General features: G+C 39.1%; 1 protein-coding gene across 10 annotated transcripts in view; it reads right to left on the reverse strand.

The window, feature by feature from the left end:
* GALNT18 (polypeptide N-acetylgalactosaminyltransferase 18) overlaps positions 1–18,796 on the reverse strand; it is a 231,306-nt gene that overhangs the window by 12,717 nt on the left and 199,793 nt on the right. For 7 of the 10 annotated variants that reach the window (XR_003991255.1, XR_003991253.1, XR_003991254.1 and 4 more), the window contains one exon: positions 4,068–4,232. The exons of 2 other annotated variants lie outside the window; for them this stretch is intronic. Coding sequence is in view for 4 of the 8 variants with exons in the window: in XM_030484926.1 (XP_030340786.1) it covers positions 4,068–4,232 (165 nt within the window). In the remaining 4 variants the exon portion in view is untranslated. Of the gene's footprint in view, positions 1–4,067; positions 4,233–14,946; positions 15,151–18,796 lie in introns of those variants that run through there. One more of the 10 variants, XM_030484932.1, reaches the window with a different exon arrangement.

Here is an 18,796-nt window from a genome sequence, read left to right on the forward strand (position 1 = left end):
GATGACCTCTGCCACCTGGGTCACGTATGCAGACATGAATTTCACTCGTAGGTCAGGCGTTGTGTTGTGCCTGCCTTTCTATCAGCAAGAAACCTGAGTAATCAGACTGGAGACTGAGAAACTTCTTAAAAAACCCAAACCAATACACCCCCTCCAAAATACCTGACTGAAGCATTTAAATGTTCTATTTCTTAGTACACGGAACAAACTTAACAATACCAGATAGTTCAGAAGAGCATGGGTTTGGCCATACTTTCTACTGAAAAATGTCCCAAGGAGTTTTGTGTCCAAGTGCACTGGCCTCCATCTCCTACATCTCAGAGCTTTCCTTGTTGCCCAACAGCCCATGGCACGCAATCACTGCGGCAGCCTGAGGATGGCAGCTTTACTGAGCCCATGGGCAGTGACTGCCATGCATGTGTGCTGCTGACCTGGTGCTTCCTGCAAGCGCTCTGTTGCATGGGGGAGCAGGCTGCTGCTGCCAGCATGCTGCATGTGCACCTCCTCCTTGCCATAAAGCACTCATAGGCTGTGAGCAGGATTAATTAACAAGGGGGACTCAGTGGCAACTGAGGTTAGGTTTCACTTACCTCACAGTTCATGATGCCAGAGCAGCTTCCTTGATATCATGTTTAAATTAATATTTTAGTAAAATTCTGACTGTTTTACTTTTATGTAATTCTTGTCTCTATCCTCTCTGCCTTGTGTCATTTCTCATGATCACTTACGATTTTGCTGTAAGGTCTAATTTTGTTCTGATTAAATGAAAAAGTGGTGAGACAAGACTGATCTAGATGAACTGTCAAACACCTAGAAGACTTTTCAGCATTAAAAGTATACCCAAAATAAGCATTTCCCTTAGAGAAGACTTGACAAACAACCTGAACAATAACATTCTTGAACACTACCCAGCTGATGGGAGTCTTTTCAGGGCTAATTTACATAATATGCCATAATTACAGTTATAAACACTTGAAGAAGCCTTGGAAGGAAGCATGTCACTGAAGCCTAAATTTTATTTGGTCTCATTGCATTTGGCAGCTGTACAAAACTGTGGAGCATGAAAATTTGCTCCTGATTATACAAACACATCATACAAACTTTGAATGCTCAATGCAAGTTTGTCCTGTACCAAAAGATACCACCATCTCCCAAGGCCTCTGTTCAGTCAGCCAGCATGATGTTTAATGAAAAATGTTTGAGGTACCAGTGGTGGCTCCTTCCATAGAAGTGCCCATTAAATCACTGTTCTGTCCACAAGGTAGCAGTGGACACCTGAGTGTCTGACTCCAGCTGCCTACCACTGCTACAGGTAGCCACGTAACTTAAAATTCTAAAACCAAAGTAGAAGATAATTTTTTTAAAAAGAAATAAAGTTTGATATACATACACACGTGTCTGTATGTGTAGACACACACACTTCTAATCATACAAATATGCAAATTAAGAATTAAATAATTCTGTAGTAGATCTACAGAAGCAAGAACTTGTCCATTAGCTGATGATAAGCTCTATTTTCTACTTTCTCTCATTACATTTCAACGTGTGGAATGCAGGGCAAACACTGATTTTTGTGCTAGTCAGGGAAATCTAGTTCAATTAGCTTACTGTACTCTGGTTGGTAGGTCTGTTTCTCATTCCCTTTCTGAGGCAATTCTCCACTTGCACTGCTGTATTTTTAATTATCTGTATAATCAGACAGTCTTGTTGAAAGGCTAGAGAATCCAGAGAAGTTAAAGCATAAAGCCAAAGGAAGGTGCTATAAAAAGCTATGGCCAGCATCTACATTTTAATTTATATTTCTCAAACTTCAAAACTACATAAGCATCAATACTTACAGTCCTGCTTATTTTCAGAGTTATGCTCACTGTATAATATGGAAAAGAAATACCAGAGCTTTAAAAGAGTAATATAAAAGACTCTTTCAGATAGACAGCTTCCAGCTATTCACAGAAACTGGTCACCAAGCTAATGGGAGCATTTGAAATGCAGTTCATCAGTTGATTTTGGCAAGCCTTGATTACTTTCATTAGCTTTCTTCTAGCTTACAGAATGTACAAGTGGCTGTGTACCATGCTGTATGTTGAGCGATAATGGCATTTTAATTGCACTGGCATTAACAAAATTCTTTCTGAACAGAAAGCTTTTAATTATTTCATTTGTCTCTTAATTTATCATAAGGAAACAACTAATCAGCTTTCACTTCTCCTGGGTGGAAGTTTCTTTGTAGAAGACTGAAGTACTGTCCATTGAGTCTAGTTTAACAGCACTGTACCTTCCCTGGGAGGCTGTATTTGGAACATGGAATGGAAATACAGACAGAAAATAAACCTAATTAGTTAAATACCATTTCTGAAGCTTTGAATAGTTAAATTATCAATGCATTCTACTGCCACCTCCTAAACCAAATCTAACATCATCAGTATTAAAAAATAGCACCAGTATCCTGGAGCAGAAACTGTTAATTTTCATGAAAGGATTGGGTTACAGGGAGCAATCCCTAAATAGGTGGACAGTACTAAAATGTTACTGAAATACTATTAAAGTATGTTAATTATACTCTTAAAATGGTACTATCAGTGCACAGACAGCCACAATGAGGCCCCCCCTTATGACAAGACTACTGTTAAAATTTGAAAGAAGGCATAATTAAAACTCTGCCCTTGAGGGGACTGAAGGGGAAAGCTGGGATGTCTTTCAAGGTTAGGGATTTAAGGTCTGCTGCTTGAGAGTCACCCTTTAAAGACAAAGATCTGGATTACTTCAAGTATAAATACAAATTATATCAATAGTATGCTTTACTGATTAGTGTCTAAATGGCTCTGACATAAGATAGATGCTGAACTCTATTACCAATGTCCTAAAATATACTTGTCATGGCTGTTGAAGTCACAAGAAATAAATAAATAAAAATAAATAAAAAGAATAAAAAGAAATAAATAAAAAGAAATAAAAAGAAACTAATGAGTTGGCAGAAAGGGTATTTGCAAACCCACATGGATATTACAGAAAAATTAAATGCAGGAATAAAGTTACCTTAATGGTGAGCCTCAGCCCATGGGCTGGAGTACACAGCTAGATTTGTAGGCTCAAAACTGCAGAGGGGCAACTGTGAGCAGTCAAACTTGCACTAGCTATTAAATTTTTCCCAGAAGCTAAATGAGGTACTTGGTGTAGAAAGTATTGTAATTTTGTTTTATTTATCAAAACCAACTGACATGTTAGTATCTGACATGGTTGCCTTCCAATGTCTTAATTGGAAAATCTTTCCTTCCTTTGAGAGACTAAATCTGAGTATCTTTAGCTTCCAACCATTGGAACCTGTTTTGTCTTCAGGATAACCTATATCCCTCTGTGGAAACACTGATATGCTTTGAGTGACCTTGCTTGTCTCTTAGCTGAACCAGAGTGATCTCCATAAGCGCTGCATCACAGAGCATGTTTTCTAGTCCCAGAACTTTTGTGGCTTCTTTATAGTTCTCCTTTGTACTTATCAATCAGTTAGGAAGTGCTGACACCAGGCCTAGACTCAGTGTCCAGCATACTTACCACTGTGAAATCACTTATCAGCATTTACTTGCGCCACTCTTTATATCTCTCTTTCACACACACACACACACACACACAAAACATTAGCTTTTTAAAGTAAGGAACATGCAAAAGTAGCTCAATATGAGGCTGTTATTATCAGTGACCTACTACCCCCTTTTCTGAGTTGCTACTTCTAAATTAACAACCAAACAAAAAATTTTCTGTTTCTTGTTCCTAAATAGGTTATTTTGCATTTGGTTCTAAAAAATTCTTTTTTTTTTTTTTTTGATTGATTGAGAGAACTCTGCAACAGTGCTCTGCCTTAGAAACAAATTATTCATTGTGAACCCAGGAAATATAATACAAGTTTTATAACCTCCTGAGGCAGGGATCAAATGCTAACACAGCTTCCTGGCTCTGTGCAAAGAAAGCAAGGCTAAATCTGGTTCTAGTCTGTTAGTTAACAGATTACTCACACTTCAGATACAGAAAGAGAGCTTTAGAACTTTCTGAAATCTCTGCTGAGTAAGCATTACCTGAGTAAACTGCCAGTAAAGCTTCATTCTCTTGGCTTTGGCATAATTGCATTCAATGAGCCTGGGCCTGCTGTTCACATCCACCAGGCATCTGTTGTCATCATCGTCGATAGTGGGACTCAGAACACCCACATGGAGCTGCTGATTGCTTGTGTAATAAACATTCTGCAACAGGAAGCACAAACAAGATTTGTGGCCTCTAGACAGAAGCAGCACTTTTACCAAAAAGCTAATGGCAACAATAAATATGCTGCATAGCAGTAGGCTGACCCCATGGTGGCTTTAAAATATTTCCTTTAATGCAGGAAGCAGCACAACAATTTAAAAGTTGTTCTAAATTAACAATTAATTGTTAATTGGTACCAACAAGCAAATGTTGGTATGTGATAGGAAATATGCAAACACAACTCATTGCTGTCTCATCATCTGCCTTTTAACTTCTGTTTCCTATGGTCATGCACTGTGGGTCTTCAAAAAGTAAGATACACACTCTTCCTGCTACTTCTAGCATGAAGTGGGAATAGTTTGAGTATTGCCATCAACTCTTATGAGACTATTTCATCTGAGGACAATACCTAACTGGAGAGGTAAGAAAAGAGCACAGAAGCACAGCAGATCATCGAGAAGGATCTCAATCTTTTATATGACAGACAGAGAAAGAAATGAAGGTTTTATTTAAAAAAAAAAAAAATCAAGCTAAACCCCGAATTTGAGGCACCTGACCGGATTCCAGTATAAACAAGAGAAAGTTGTTAGCATCTGGTGACAAACAGATGTGAGGCAGGAGAGAGAACCAAATGCCTGTATTTTGGGTTATTTGTTCTCATTTTATTTTTTATCTGTCAATCACACAGATACAAGAGACTGGAAAAAGGGACCAGATATGGCTGCTCTGGATTTCTAGCTGTCATAGGCCTCAGTAATTACACTGAGGGCTGAAGGCATGAGGCTAGTATAGTTCACGAATTCTTTCTACTCTATGTGGCTACAAATATATGTGGGAGGTTCCTCTAGAAGAAAGAAAAAGAAGGGGAAGGAAGGTGAGCTTGCCAGACAGTCGATAATGTTCTCTTGAAGATAACATGTTACATATACACCCAGAAAGGTAACACAGGACTATGCCAGGATTGTGTTGGCTAATCACAAATCCTACTTACTTTGCTACAACCAGACCTTCTTCCTGGGAGGACCATGAAAAAGATGAAATGGCAACATCATACTTTAGGTGTAAGGCTTTGACAACTCCAGTGGTATCAGAGTCACAACAGGCAAGAGCTGACAGAAGCACCAAATTAATGTCCCTGTCATTTACTGTACCCATTCCATGTGTCCGTAACAAAAGGGGAGCTGGAAATTATGCTGTGTGTATTTGGGAAACTTTTCTGTTCCTGGATGTTGATGGTACTATCTCCTGGTATCTGTTCATTGTTGGCGTTGTAGCTTATTTTATATGTGTGTATTCTTATTTGTGAAAACTCTGATAAAATATTAATAGGAGAGAAAGCAGAGAAACAGAACAAACCAGAACCGGGGAGAGATTTGGGAGCTTCATGTAAAAAAAAAAAAATAAAAAAATCCCACCTTTGAATGCTAAAATCAGTCAACGCAGGGAATAAATACAGAACAAAATAAATGGTGGTGTTTCTGTGCAAGACTATGTCCTCTGTTTATTCTCCTGTAACACTTCCAGGGAAGATCCACAGCAGATATAAACTGACACAGTTGCATAGAAGTTGCCATTAGTGGTTTAGACTAATCAAAGATTTGACCCCCTTCATCAAGTTTCATGCTTTTCAACCCACAGAAATAACAGCAATCCGAGGTGGCTGAACAGAGGTAAGTCTAGGTTATCTTATCTCTGAAAGTCTGAATAGAGAAAAGTTGGATAGTTTAGTCATGCCATACAGGAGAAGAGAAGGGTAAATAAAAGCACCTAGCAGAGCACATTTCCAAAACGGTTGGTTATTACAGATTGAAATAAACTGTAAGGACTGCAGAAAGACTTAAGACCACCACACCCCAGACTCCATCCACAAGTTAGATAATTAACATTCCTGCAAACAAAACTGATGCTTTAGAAGAGCAATAAACATTTGGAATGCACTTTCTAGACAGACCAACAGTAGCTATTTTAGATACATTAAAGATCTATCCAGATACTTTTTTGGAGAGAGATTGAGGTAGTGATACAGCAAGGCTATAAGATCAAGATAATCTCCAAAGGGGATTGTTAGGACACTGACTATACAGGTGAACATTTTGTTGCAGTTCATTTTCCTCTTACCTAAACTTACTACTAGACAATGAGAGGGAAATTGACAGTTATATGCATTTTTGACTAATTGGAAGTGATTTGTTAATTCCATTTGTTCAGCACATTGTCACCACAGAAAACAGCAGGAGGAAACCTAGGGGGCTTGCTGGTTGTTTTTTTTTTTTTGCCTTTTGTGTTCTTAAAGATACACATCGGTCAATGAAAACAAATAAGCAGTCTTGGCTGTAACTCTGAGAAGTGCCAGACTGTAGCTCGGGGTTGCTTGTGCAAAAAAGTGGCGTACCTGCAAACCTTGAGGGCTGAGCTGTTTTTATTAGCTCACTCTCGTCAGCCTTTCGCAGAGTGGCCTGAAGGCTCCAGGTAATCATTCCATCTTCCTGGATAAAGCAAGCCCAATTCATAGTGCAACTCCACCAGCTTTTTTGATGTCAAATCAGCAGTGGTTCAGCCAGAGCATCTTTCTGGGCAGAAGCAGAATAATGGCTCTGGCTGGGGGAATTACTCAATTCTGTTTGTTGGCAAAATGGTAAAGAAATGAAACAATCAAATGCAATTATGCTTAATAGATTTAATTAGCAGGTTGTTGCTTACCTTTAGGGAGCTCAACCTACCTGCTAATGTCACTTCATTTTTCAATGTGGACCAGTTTAGAAAAAGAAGTGTGAAATCTTGTATTCTTACCTAGTACTGGGAAAGGCACCTTTGAGCTCCTAAAGCATGTAAAAATAAGCTCAAACTGAAACAGACCGTGGAATGCTGACAGTCAGTCCACCTAACTAGGCTCTTTCAAGATGTTGCTTTGCTCATCTGGTAATATGGATATAATTTAATTATTCTAAATATTATTATAAATATTTTAGAATCTTATCCAAGAACACCATATATTACTTTAGGATTGAAAACATTGCACAACATGGTAATTTGACTACTGTGTTTTTCTAATGGAGGGATCACATCAAAAGCACATACCTCCTTCAAATCCTACTTGAGCAGTGCATTAGCAAACAGCAAGGCATAGGTTAGCGTTGCACTTGGCCAGAAAACTTTTCTTAAAACTTATGGACAGTCCCTGGCTCCTTTCCCCCAACCCAAGAATGAAACAGTCCCTGCACTGAGAGAGCAGAGTAGTAACTACGTCAGGATGAAGGGAGGACATCCATTTGGTAGAACAGAATTATCTATTAACAGTACTGAGTAATGCTTTTCTAGTCTGAAACTTCAAGCTATTAAACACAAAACCATGGTACAGCCTCCCTTTAAATAATTCCATATATTAAGAAAAATATTTTACTTGGTTTCACATTATATTTCCCTGTTTCTATTTGATTATTTTAATTTTCTAAAATGCTTCCTTATTTTATTTCTCTTTCCCCTCCCGCCCTGTAGTTTAGTTATTTTTGGGTTTCTTTTTTAGTTAAAAGGTGGTACACAAATTACCTGTCTGGGGTGGGCTGCAGGAGATTAACCACCTGAGCTATATGAACTGAATTATCATCTCATAATGTACTTGTTAGGTAGCACATATAGATGAGGTTCTCAGTGACATGGTTTAGTGGTGGTCTTGGCAGTCATGGGTTAATGGTTGAACTTGATGATCCTAAAGGTCTTTTCCAACCTAGTTGATATGACTATATCAACTAGTCTATATATATATAGACTAAAAAGTCTATATATGACTTTTTATTGAACATATTTTAAATTGACCTTCAGGTAAAATATGATCTTATACATTAAAACCATGCTCATCTTTTTATGTGTAGCCCTAGAAATAACACTTTGTATTGTGCGTTAAGTAAGCTGTTAAGTAGATAAATGCCCACAGCAGTACTTCTTCAAGAGGATGCTTTTAACACGCATCAAGTATGTCAGCTGTTTTGCAGTCCACTTCAGCACAAAATGGACAACTGAGGCACTTTTGTTCAAAACACTTCAGAAGATATAGGAAAACACGTTTTACCAGCACATTTGCTCCTACCATATTGCAACATCACCATCAACTAACACAACAGGATAGAAATTTTATAGTAATTTAGGAAAGTGATTTTTGAACAATCACTCCAGGTACTGTTCTGGAAGCCCAAATGACTGAATATTAAATGTAGACTATTAAGTCATTAGGGTAACTTTGAAAATTTTCCTCAGAACTTGGACCTTTCCTTTCTGCTACCATAGCAAATGTCATAGCAGTCCTTACTCAAGGCAGTGGAGACGCAGTAGGCAAAAATCTGCTGAGTCCCACTGAAGTCAGGACAGTTGCTGTATGCTGATTTACAGTTTCTTTGCGCTTTCACTGAAGATGCAGCCTCAGCAAAACACAACCACACATCTTCCTATCACCATCACATACATTCTCCCTAAGGACCTACTGAATTTCTGCAGAAAGAATCTTGCTTGAATGTTGGTACCAAAGCACATGATTTAAATAAACCAAAACAAATAACTCGATTATTCTATAAAAGAATAAGCCTCCTTACATTTCATTAATCTGTTCTAGCCCACCGCACTTCACCACCTATTTCTTTAACTCTAACAGTACAGCTGTCTCTGGGGAACTGGAAGGGGCACCTTTGTTCAGGAGATCAGTTAGGTTCAACAGAAGGCACTTACCTTCTCAAAAAGTGACACTGCAAGGATTCAGCATTACTTAGAAACTCTCTAAAAATGTAGTCAGGATTAGTGATCCACAACGTGTCAGAGACAACACGGGGCCTGAGCCGTAGGCACTTCCACATCTCCTTCAGCCACTCCACCAGGTGCTTTTCAAGAGTGGCTGAGTGACTTTCACTTGTGGATGGGCTGGCTCTGGAGGTTGCCACTGCCCACCTGCATTCCCTGCCCTCACTACAGGTCCAGCTGCCTTCAGTGTCCTCAAGAAACTTCTTCTGGAAGCCTGGTGCTCACAGCAGATTAAAGTGATGCAAAAGAAGTTGTTCAAAACAAAACCTGGTGTTACTCTGCTTTCAGCTGTAATCTTGACATATCACTTGCACAGCCAGCCATCTGACTGCCAAAGAGTTCATCCTCTGCTAAGCTAACAGTGACCTAGTGCTCACTGGGAAAAACCTGTGAGCAGCACATGCAAGTGCCGGGGGCAGAAAGTGAGCAAAGCAAAAATCAGATCTGCATGAGAATGCTCAAAATCAGAAAAATAAAGAGTTTGTGATTTATAAAAGGTTAGAGCTGAGATAGATAGTGCACACTGAGTCTAGCATGTACATGCAGACTACCTCTTTCCTGGTGTTAAGAGATGATCTGACAAGATTTGGCTACCTTTGTTTACATGGTAGCTAAGCACGATTCACAAAATCCTGGTTAGTACTTCAGTCCTTCATGATGGCAGCAAGGCTCAGCCTCGCCAGATGGGGCAGACCAAAAGCTTGGGACAGACTTCCCTGGTACAGATCAGCCAGTCAGTCTGGGCCTGAAATGTGCTGCTGTTCTTTCTAGAAAATTACTAGCTTGATTGCCATGCAGATTCTCTGTAGGGCTAGAACAGTAATTTGGGTGGGATACTCACATCTGTGCTGCGTCACAGTGGTGCAGTACAGAACACATCCTAAATCTGCCATGGCAGCAATGAAGGCCTGGGTAATTCAGGCAATTTTTTTCAGCCCAGTGAAAACATTTAAAACACCTACACAAAATAAAATCTGCACAAACTCCTATGATGCTGTAGCATATAAGGGAAGATAAATGCCCTCTGCTTACTTGGTCACAAATACACAGCTTTGCCCTCACAACAATGTGATGCAGTGTTTCTATTCATGAGAAGTTTGCCCTAAAAGGTCACACTGTGATTCCCATTGCAATTAACACTGAAATTCCACTGACTTTAAGTGCAATGAGATGTTTGACTTCAAGTTTATTATTAAACTTTGAAAAGCCACCAGACTTGATAAAGACTTAGGAGCTGAAGTGGGCTGCCAGTTGCAGTAAATTTTTCATAGGAGCTGGTTTATCATGTAGCAAAAAGTTACAGTAAGATGTTCAACTTAACACAAAATGATTATCTGAAGGATAAATTGCTAACTCCCCACTGGAAGTTTAAAGCAATACACACCAATTTTCAGGCTGAAAGCCGTTTGTAATCCTTATGGCAATGTTCCCAGATGAAATCACACTGGAGACTTGTACATGGCTCTGCATTTATAATAAGCAAACTTAATGCTCACCAGCAGCAGTATTTATTTGCTACCCTGCTTTTGGCATAATAACTACGAGGGATAAGAAGCCTGATTCACCACTACTTTATTCCATCTTTGAACCGTATTTTTCTTCAAATGAATCCATGAAGTCATTTATTGTCAAGAGTAATATATTAAATATTAGGTCCAAAGTCTCACAGCAGATTCATACTTGACTATAACTCCAGCTAAAGAGTAGTCTGGTGTATTCCAGTAAATCCAGACTTGGGTACCATTGCTGTTACTTGGCTGTTTATATTGTTCCTGGCTTTTATTCCAGCATTTCTTGTTAGATAAACACATCCAAAGGAAAGAACAACCCTGGTAAGAAAACTCTCGACAGAATCCAAGTTAATTTTGAATAACACAAACATCACTAAGATAAAAATCAAGTGTTTCCCCATTTACTGTTCCTGTAGAAAATGACAGGAGAGAGAGGCTGTGCTGTCCTGTAGCCATGATCAATACCATCACTGTGTCTTTTGCTGCCTGACAAAACTTATTGCTGATTAAGTACAAGCATAAGAGGATAGGCTGAGAATTATGGAAAGTCTCCCCTAAGCCACAGGTCAACCTGTAGAAGATTCGTATTATTTTTCTGAGGTAGGTTTTTGGCTGGTTTTTGGCTGATGATACAACTTTAAAACAATTATAACCATATTTTACACACATTGAGGATCTATTCACTATGAAACTTATCTTAATGATAAGCTAACAAACAGCCAAGTGTAGCAAGACCATAATTTAGACTTGTAAATTGTCAAGTGTGTAAGAGGGAAACTACTCACTATTTCACTTCAGTGTTCAGATTTGTATCTTCTGAATTAACTGACCAGTGTAGCGATTATCTGTCCTCTGGGCTCTTCTTCATGCCCATGCACTAATTAACTTCTGAACTCTAAGCAACAATATTTGATAGCAATAAAGCTAAGATGCTCAGAAACTTCAAAAGTGTGAGGCTATAAATATAGGCTTAAAGACACAAAACTGTTAACACATTATTTAACAGAAAACTGACAGGAACTCAATGCCAGACTTTTTATTTAAATTCATGAACCTATACTGCAGTGAATACCTAATTCTGCTGTTGCCTACTTTGGTATTCCGCTTTGGTTTTATTTAAAACAAGCAAACACAAATCCTCTTACTTAAGCTCCACTTTTTAAATTGAACTGTCAATCATTGTTTTTATATATACTTTCAGTACTTACTTCCATAGTTTTCGTAATGCTGGTAACTAAAGAATTAACAAGACCTGGATAAATTAAAATTTTACTTGATTCACTTTCTAAAGTTCGTCTTGGTTTTGCTCTTACCTATGTGCAAGATCCCTACAACTCTTCCACAGGAAAACAATGAAAGGCAGCAGAACAAAAAAAACAGAACCCTTCTGGCTGTGTGTCCTTTTTTCAAAATGCATGCTGCCTTATGGCTCCTGTGATTTTGTTCTATCTGAACTTTCCTTTTCCCTCTCCTACAAATCCCTCTTCACCCTTCATAGTTTTCTTTGTCTATTCCTACATAATCCCATGTTTGTCTTACCCTGTTTTCTTCTCCTTCAACACATAATCGCAAACAAACTCTGCCATCATCTCCATATGCCAATGCACTGGTCCATCCTTTACAGCAGAGCTGACTCCTCCTGGCTAACGGAAATCTGAGCTAGTTTACTGCCATCTGTGTATAAGCATTTGGCAGCTCAGCATCAACAAGTTTAAAAGCAGATTTTTTACCTTTTCACAGCTAAGACCCAAGTGCTTCAGATTATTATGGGCACAGCCACATTCAGGTAATCATGCATTTATATAATGCACATCTTCATCTTGAACCTTTTCCCAAGTCACCAAATCTTGTTACACAGCCTTTTTTTTATCCTGAAAACATCCCTAAAATACAACTTTTCTACTCAAAATTGACCCTTGCTGGCTTCCTGACTGATGTCAGCATTCGTGCCCTCTTCAAATCCTGAATGCTTCTGAAAACTTCGAGTTCAAGTTGCCTTTCAGGAAGGCAATATCCTACTTGTTCTGTCTTCCACACTGCATCAACTGCTTGTCTTTATTTTCAAAGCCCTTCTCAACCCCTCCTCTTGTGACTTATCAGCCTAGCAAGCATCAATAGGAGGTTACCTTCCAGCTACTAATTAGATCAGGATGTTAGGCTTCATTTGGCACATTCTCCAAGCAAATATTCCTAGAAGCATCTTCCAAGAAGCTCATCTTCCTCTACACATTCCACAGAATTTCTCTTTTGCCCAGATTTCTCAAAACCAAAACAAAACCACAGTAATTTTGCTGGTGTACAAAAAGTGTTACCCAAGAATGCTATGTTGTACCTCATAGTATTCCCTTCTCTCTGCTGCAATCTCCTGTTCCTAATAGTCTACTTGTAGACTTTAGCCTTCAAGTCAAGGCGTAATTTTCATTATGAGGTTGTAGAGCAATTAATATAATAGATTTTTGTGTCATTACTGGGATGCTTAGAACTACAATAAGAAGCATAACAGTAAAAAAGAAGTAGTGCCAGGGAGAGTCAGATAGCTTACCACTTCTCAGAAAAAAAATTATGTGTTTTCTCTAGAGGCAGAACCTTCTGACTGTTTGCCAAAATACATGGTGTTCTTTCTACTATTATTACCTTTTTCTAAACTTTGGTAACTGTGTCTGCATGTGATAAGTCAAGACAGGCAAATTACAAGCAAGTGCCACACCTTCTCGATTAAGATACTCCACTAACATCTTGATCTTGAGGGTTTGGGGGTTCTTTTTGTTTGTTGGCTGTTTGTTTGTTTTTTTAATCCAGTTCTGTCATCTTTAGTCTTGTAGTGAGCAATGGCTATGGATACAGAGGTCCTTTAATTCCTCTTGTGTTCCACGAGTGCCATGAACTTCTCTCATTTTGTGAATGACAGAACAAATGGGAACAAAGTAGGGTAGTTTGTACAACTATGAGAAGTTTGTACAACTTTGAGAAGAATTCCCAGCTCCCTACAGGTATTACTTAACCCCTGTGCCTACTGGCTCTCCTGGCTTCACTGAAAGCAATCACAAATCTCTTTCTGATTTCAGATAAGCCAGATGTCACCCATTCTTCTTAGGATCCTGCATGCATTTGATTTAAGGTTTCCAGAGGTATCGTATTGACCAACATGTGCAAATACAAGAAAAAAATGTCTAAAATATTATTTTGGTGCTGGAGACAATAAAATACAGACATTAAAATATGTGGAACAAGGCATTACATATAGAAAACGAAAACAAAAAAATAGGCAGCACATTTCAACCTGAGCTAGTTAGTGAAAGTCTGATTATCTTCTGCTTGTTTGTTTAAGCTATCAGCAGGAACGTACTTATTTTTCCACACAAAACAAAATGAAACACCAACAAGAGTTCATCAGTCAAGTTTATAAAGTGACCTCCTTGCAAGCACCTTTGAGAGACGAACAAAATGAAATGCAAACCCAACTGCTCTTAACATCTTAAAAAGTCCCAGTAGTAGTTTTTCAGTCTGCTTCTACAACATGCAGATGAATAAATCCCATATCAAGAAGAATGGGGCTTGATTCATTCACAGCAAACCTGAAATAAATCTGACATAATTTCGCCAAAATCAAATGAACTGTCAGGATCCAAGAGAGTCTTCCCCTCTCTTTCTTTTCATATGATAAAGTTTATAGATTATAATAACACGTAGCATCAACACACTGATGTAAATGAAAACATACGCTGCTTTTACTCTACAAAGGCTGCAGTCAGAACACAAGTGGAACATCTTGTTGAAACTGAGGTGAAGCTGGAACCTAAAGATCCTGTAGGACTTGCAGAATGTAGAACAGTGAAAGGTGCTTCATACTGAGATGTTTAAAATCAGCCCAGATTTTTATGGGAAGGTGGGCTACCTGTCATTCCATTTAGTCTAGGCTAGCAGAGTAGCTATAGCAAACCCATTTAGAGATGTAAGTTACCAATGGACTGAATATGCTGAAATTAATGTGCAAGGTAAAGTTGAAGCCAGCCTAGGCTGGCCTAGGCCAGCCCACAGTCTGTCACAGCACTCTGGCAAAAGGGAAGCTCTGAAGGTTTCACCTAGTCCTATTAGCAGTGTTTCCTTCAGCGGCAGTTTTAACCTCCCACTTGACCTCCTATCAGTGCTTGCTGTTAAATAATTATACTCTAAAAGCCTTATTATGGGTATTATTCAACTTGTTAATTGGTTAGGAACGTAATATGGTGACCCATAGTTAAAGAAACCGCTGCGGAGCAGAAGTGGATCTCAAACACCAAAACAAGGGAAAGAATTTTACTTAGTTTAAACACAGAAGTGTGAGAGAAACTCAGCAGCACAGATGAAGAGCACTCACATTGGCAATTGTCTTCAGTTTTTAGTCTCTTGCATGGCTTCAGGAATTGGCGTATGGCTGAGATTGTGACATGCTGCTGTCTGGGAACCCCGTCTTAAAGGCTTATTACTTGCAGGTATATTGTGCGTTTCCATATACAGAACATTTAGTGCTGCAGTTTCAGTAGTAAGCAGTTTTCTTACCAAGCTCTGCCACTTGAGCTACTCAGTGGATACTTCTGTAGTCTTTTCCCAGGTCAGCAATAGTCATTTTTCAGGTAAAACCCTGACAGTAATAAAGTTTGCAGAAGTTTTATTTCAGGTTTTCATGTTATATACAGTCTATAATTACAGAACAGGCAAATGCTATATATGGCCTACTTGCATGCTCAATAGCATTACTTTTAATAAACTACTCTAAACAAATGAAATCTCCGCCTGGTTTAGTAGCCATACATTTAGTATTTAAAAGCACCAGTGTCACTTTGTCATAATATGAATAAAATTTCAGACATTTGATGTCTATGCTGTGATTTCCTTTTCTTTAAATGACTTATGTGACTTAACAGCCAACTTCGTAACAGCATATTAATGGAGGATGAGTTAGTTTGAATACTGATGATGCAGACACGACTGTTATCCACCAAAGAAGAGAACGTCTATCATTTTTTTTTGGTCATTTCTGTCATCAACAGTTAAGTTTGTTTTTTTTTAATAAAAGGTCAAAGTGCCATTTATGTTTCACTTGAAGTCTGTGCTAATTGCTTTAACAGATACAGAGCCTGTGGCATGGTTATTCATTGGATAGGGGTGAGAGGTGCAGACTAGTGCAGCTCAGTCCTGTGGAGAACAAAGGAAAGTTACTCAGTGTTCCCACCCTGGCATGTTTGGTAGTATTTCGCCTCTTAAACCAAGTTAAGCCCATTAAGCTGAAGAAAAGAATTTCTGGTATTTTAAATGTACAGCATCAAAATCAAAGCAAATCCTTTACTACACTAGCCTACAAAAAATAAAAACATTACGCCTTAGTTGTAGAGGATGTGTTTCAAGCAATGAAGTCTATGTTTTGATCTTTATTGTTGGTCTCTATGTAGAGACTGACAGAAGCTCATGAAATTTTATCCAACCCAACTGTATCCTGAAAGAAAATTTATTTCCTGAAACATTTTTAAGCCTTCCAAGGCAAGTGGAAAAATTTATGTACCTTAATAGAAATGGCACTTTTCCTGACCACCAAATGTCTTGAAGTAGTGATACTACTGTTTGCAGGGCGACAGCAAGTGACAAAGAAAGATGTCAGCACCTAGAATTTAAATGAGGGTTCTGTATGCTATGACCTGCAAAACTGTACCTTCAAATCTGCCTGTGTTTATGAATAAATTGCAAAGCTCATAAAGCTCTGCAAGTAAGATCGAAATGTGTTTCAGGCTGGAATAGTGCTCACATCCCAGAGATTCATCCTTTCTTCTGCTCTTCTAGTCCCCAGGAAAAGGGCAAAGAATAGCATCCCCTAGTACATTTTCATCACTGAATATTTTTTTTAGTTTAGTGCTAATGACATTTTTTAAAGGAAAGATGGAATCAAAGAAGGACATTAGAAATGACCATATACCAGGATTTCTTACTATGAGTACTCAAGTCTTTTTAGACTTTCTAGATTAGGAACAAATAAATATGTTTAAAAAGTAGAAAATTGCTTTCATGTTAAGAAGGATATTAATGCCAATTCAACTGTTCTAGTTGTGTGGGAAGCCTTACTGTATTTGGCTGAGTAAGCTTCCTTTTCCCATGACTAAGAACACTACCAACTTCCTATTGTGCCTCTTGCAGAAATCAGGCTGCAAACCTTGGCAAGAAATGAAACAGTAAATACTTGTGATATGCAAAGGAACATTGCTTAATTGTGCAAATAGTACAGTATTTCCCCCCTACCCCCCCAATTCATTAGAGTTTGATTTCTGGGGCCTTCAATCATACTGTGAAGGCTCACATATAAACTTAGGTACCCAAAAACCAAGAGAGGCTCAGCTTTTCTGAGTAACACCTTATGAAGTGGATGAAGTTGCAAAGCAAAATCAACAACTCTAAACCCAGGTTGTTTAAATGACCTTCAAGTACAAACAGTGACTAGCTAAAAACCTACACTAAGCTCCAGGCTGCCAAGGTATTGCTAGGCTGTGAGGCTAAGCTGCCTTCACCACAAAAGGCAGATTATGTCACAGATTTCCCCCCACATTTTCTGCCTTTCTCAGGAGCCTTTAATTTATTATCTGAAGTAGATTATCTTGTAATGCTATCTGTAGGACACAGACCTTCAGAAAAGAAAAAGCCCTCTTCCTTGCTGTTTAGAATAAATACAAATACTAGGCACATCAGTCACTCAAAAGTCACTGAATCTTCACAATATAAATAATGCAGTTCTTTCAGAACTCTTTTGAGTCCTACTTTGTGTATGAATAAAAACACTAAGAAGGATTATTACAACTGTCTATTGTACAAAAAACTATTTAGTGATTTGTACTATTTTACACAGCTGATTCTCCCCTAAGTGTAAATCTGTGTCTCTACATAGGCCCTCTAGGATCAGATCCTCCCTAGCAGTGCAGGATGGCAGGGGCATGCACTGGAGAAATAGTGGTTTGGGGATTAACTGCTGCCTCCCTGCTCCTTGCCTCCTTCCCAGGGGACAACAGCCCATGCCCATGACAGAGGAAATGCTAAGACACTGCCAAGGGGAGACACACCACTGCAGTCATGACCTGTGCACCTATGCCTAACTGGCAGGAAGGAGCAGAGTGACCCTCTCAATTCCTAGACACTCAGCTCCAAGGCCCAGGCAGAAGTTTATGAAAGAATAATTCAATACTCACATCCTATCCTTTCCACAACTGGCTTGTTGTGACCACCCAGCTAGTGTAATCCATTGAACCAGCAGTTGTGTCCCGTTTCGTGGGTATCCCAGTGCAGCAGGCGACTGCAGATGATGGGGTCTACGGTCTCCCACTGTGGGTTTTGGAAACCTTACCATTCTGTGGCAGACATGTGCTGGCCTCACGCTGCTTCAAGACTCTTGGAGAGTCTTGGAGACTCAGCAGAAGGGAGATTTCTCCTACACTGAACCTCTGCTTACAATAAGATTACTACATGGGAATACCTATTTCATTGAGTATGTATATTGTACATACTATGTTGGTCTGCAACATGAAGTAAGTGTATCAAAATCACAAAAGAGCAGAGCAAGAAGTTAAAAAGTTTAACTCAAAGCCACATTAATTGTACCTAGCTCCCCCCCCCCCCCCCCCCCCCCAAAAAAAAACCAACCCCAGACTGGAGTGAAATGTTAGATTTTCAGTCAACAAACTGCTGGTCTAGATCCTTCCTTGGTATGCATCTGGAGAACGGAACCACAACCAACTACAGGTTATTCCCTTCAGCATGCTCCTTTCAAAAACCACTGTTGTTATCCTCATAAGCAGAATCACAGGGGAGCAATTTGTCAGAGGCTCTCCAGTACAGCTCACTCCAACTTCACATCTGTCAGATTCACAGTAGGAAAGAAACATGGAGAGTTAAAAATTACACTACCAGCTTCTTGGCAATTCCAGGTGAAATCTCATGGTCTGCTGCAAGCCGACAGAGCCTTTCCTACTAAACCACATCAGCCCTAAAAGCAGGTACCAGAAAATTTTGTTCCTGCAACATTAAAAGAACAATGTGGGAGATGAATAGGAAGCTGAGGTGACATCTTCATCTGAGATGCTGACTCAGACTAACGTACCTGATCCCGATACGGTGTTGAGCACAACCTGACCTGTAAGGATCTGACAGCAGAGATTTGTTACAATTTTGTGCTTGTAGTCACTGAAGGGAAAACCACGCAGAAAACAAATCTAAGTCCATGTGGACCCATGTTTTTGCATTAAAGGGCAGTG

Source organism: Strigops habroptila, chromosome 4 (genome assembly GCF_004027225.2).
Source record: "Strigops habroptila isolate Jane chromosome 4, bStrHab1.2.pri, whole genome shotgun sequence".
Classification (NCBI taxonomy): Eukaryota; Metazoa; Chordata; class Aves; order Psittaciformes; family Psittacidae; genus Strigops; species Strigops habroptila.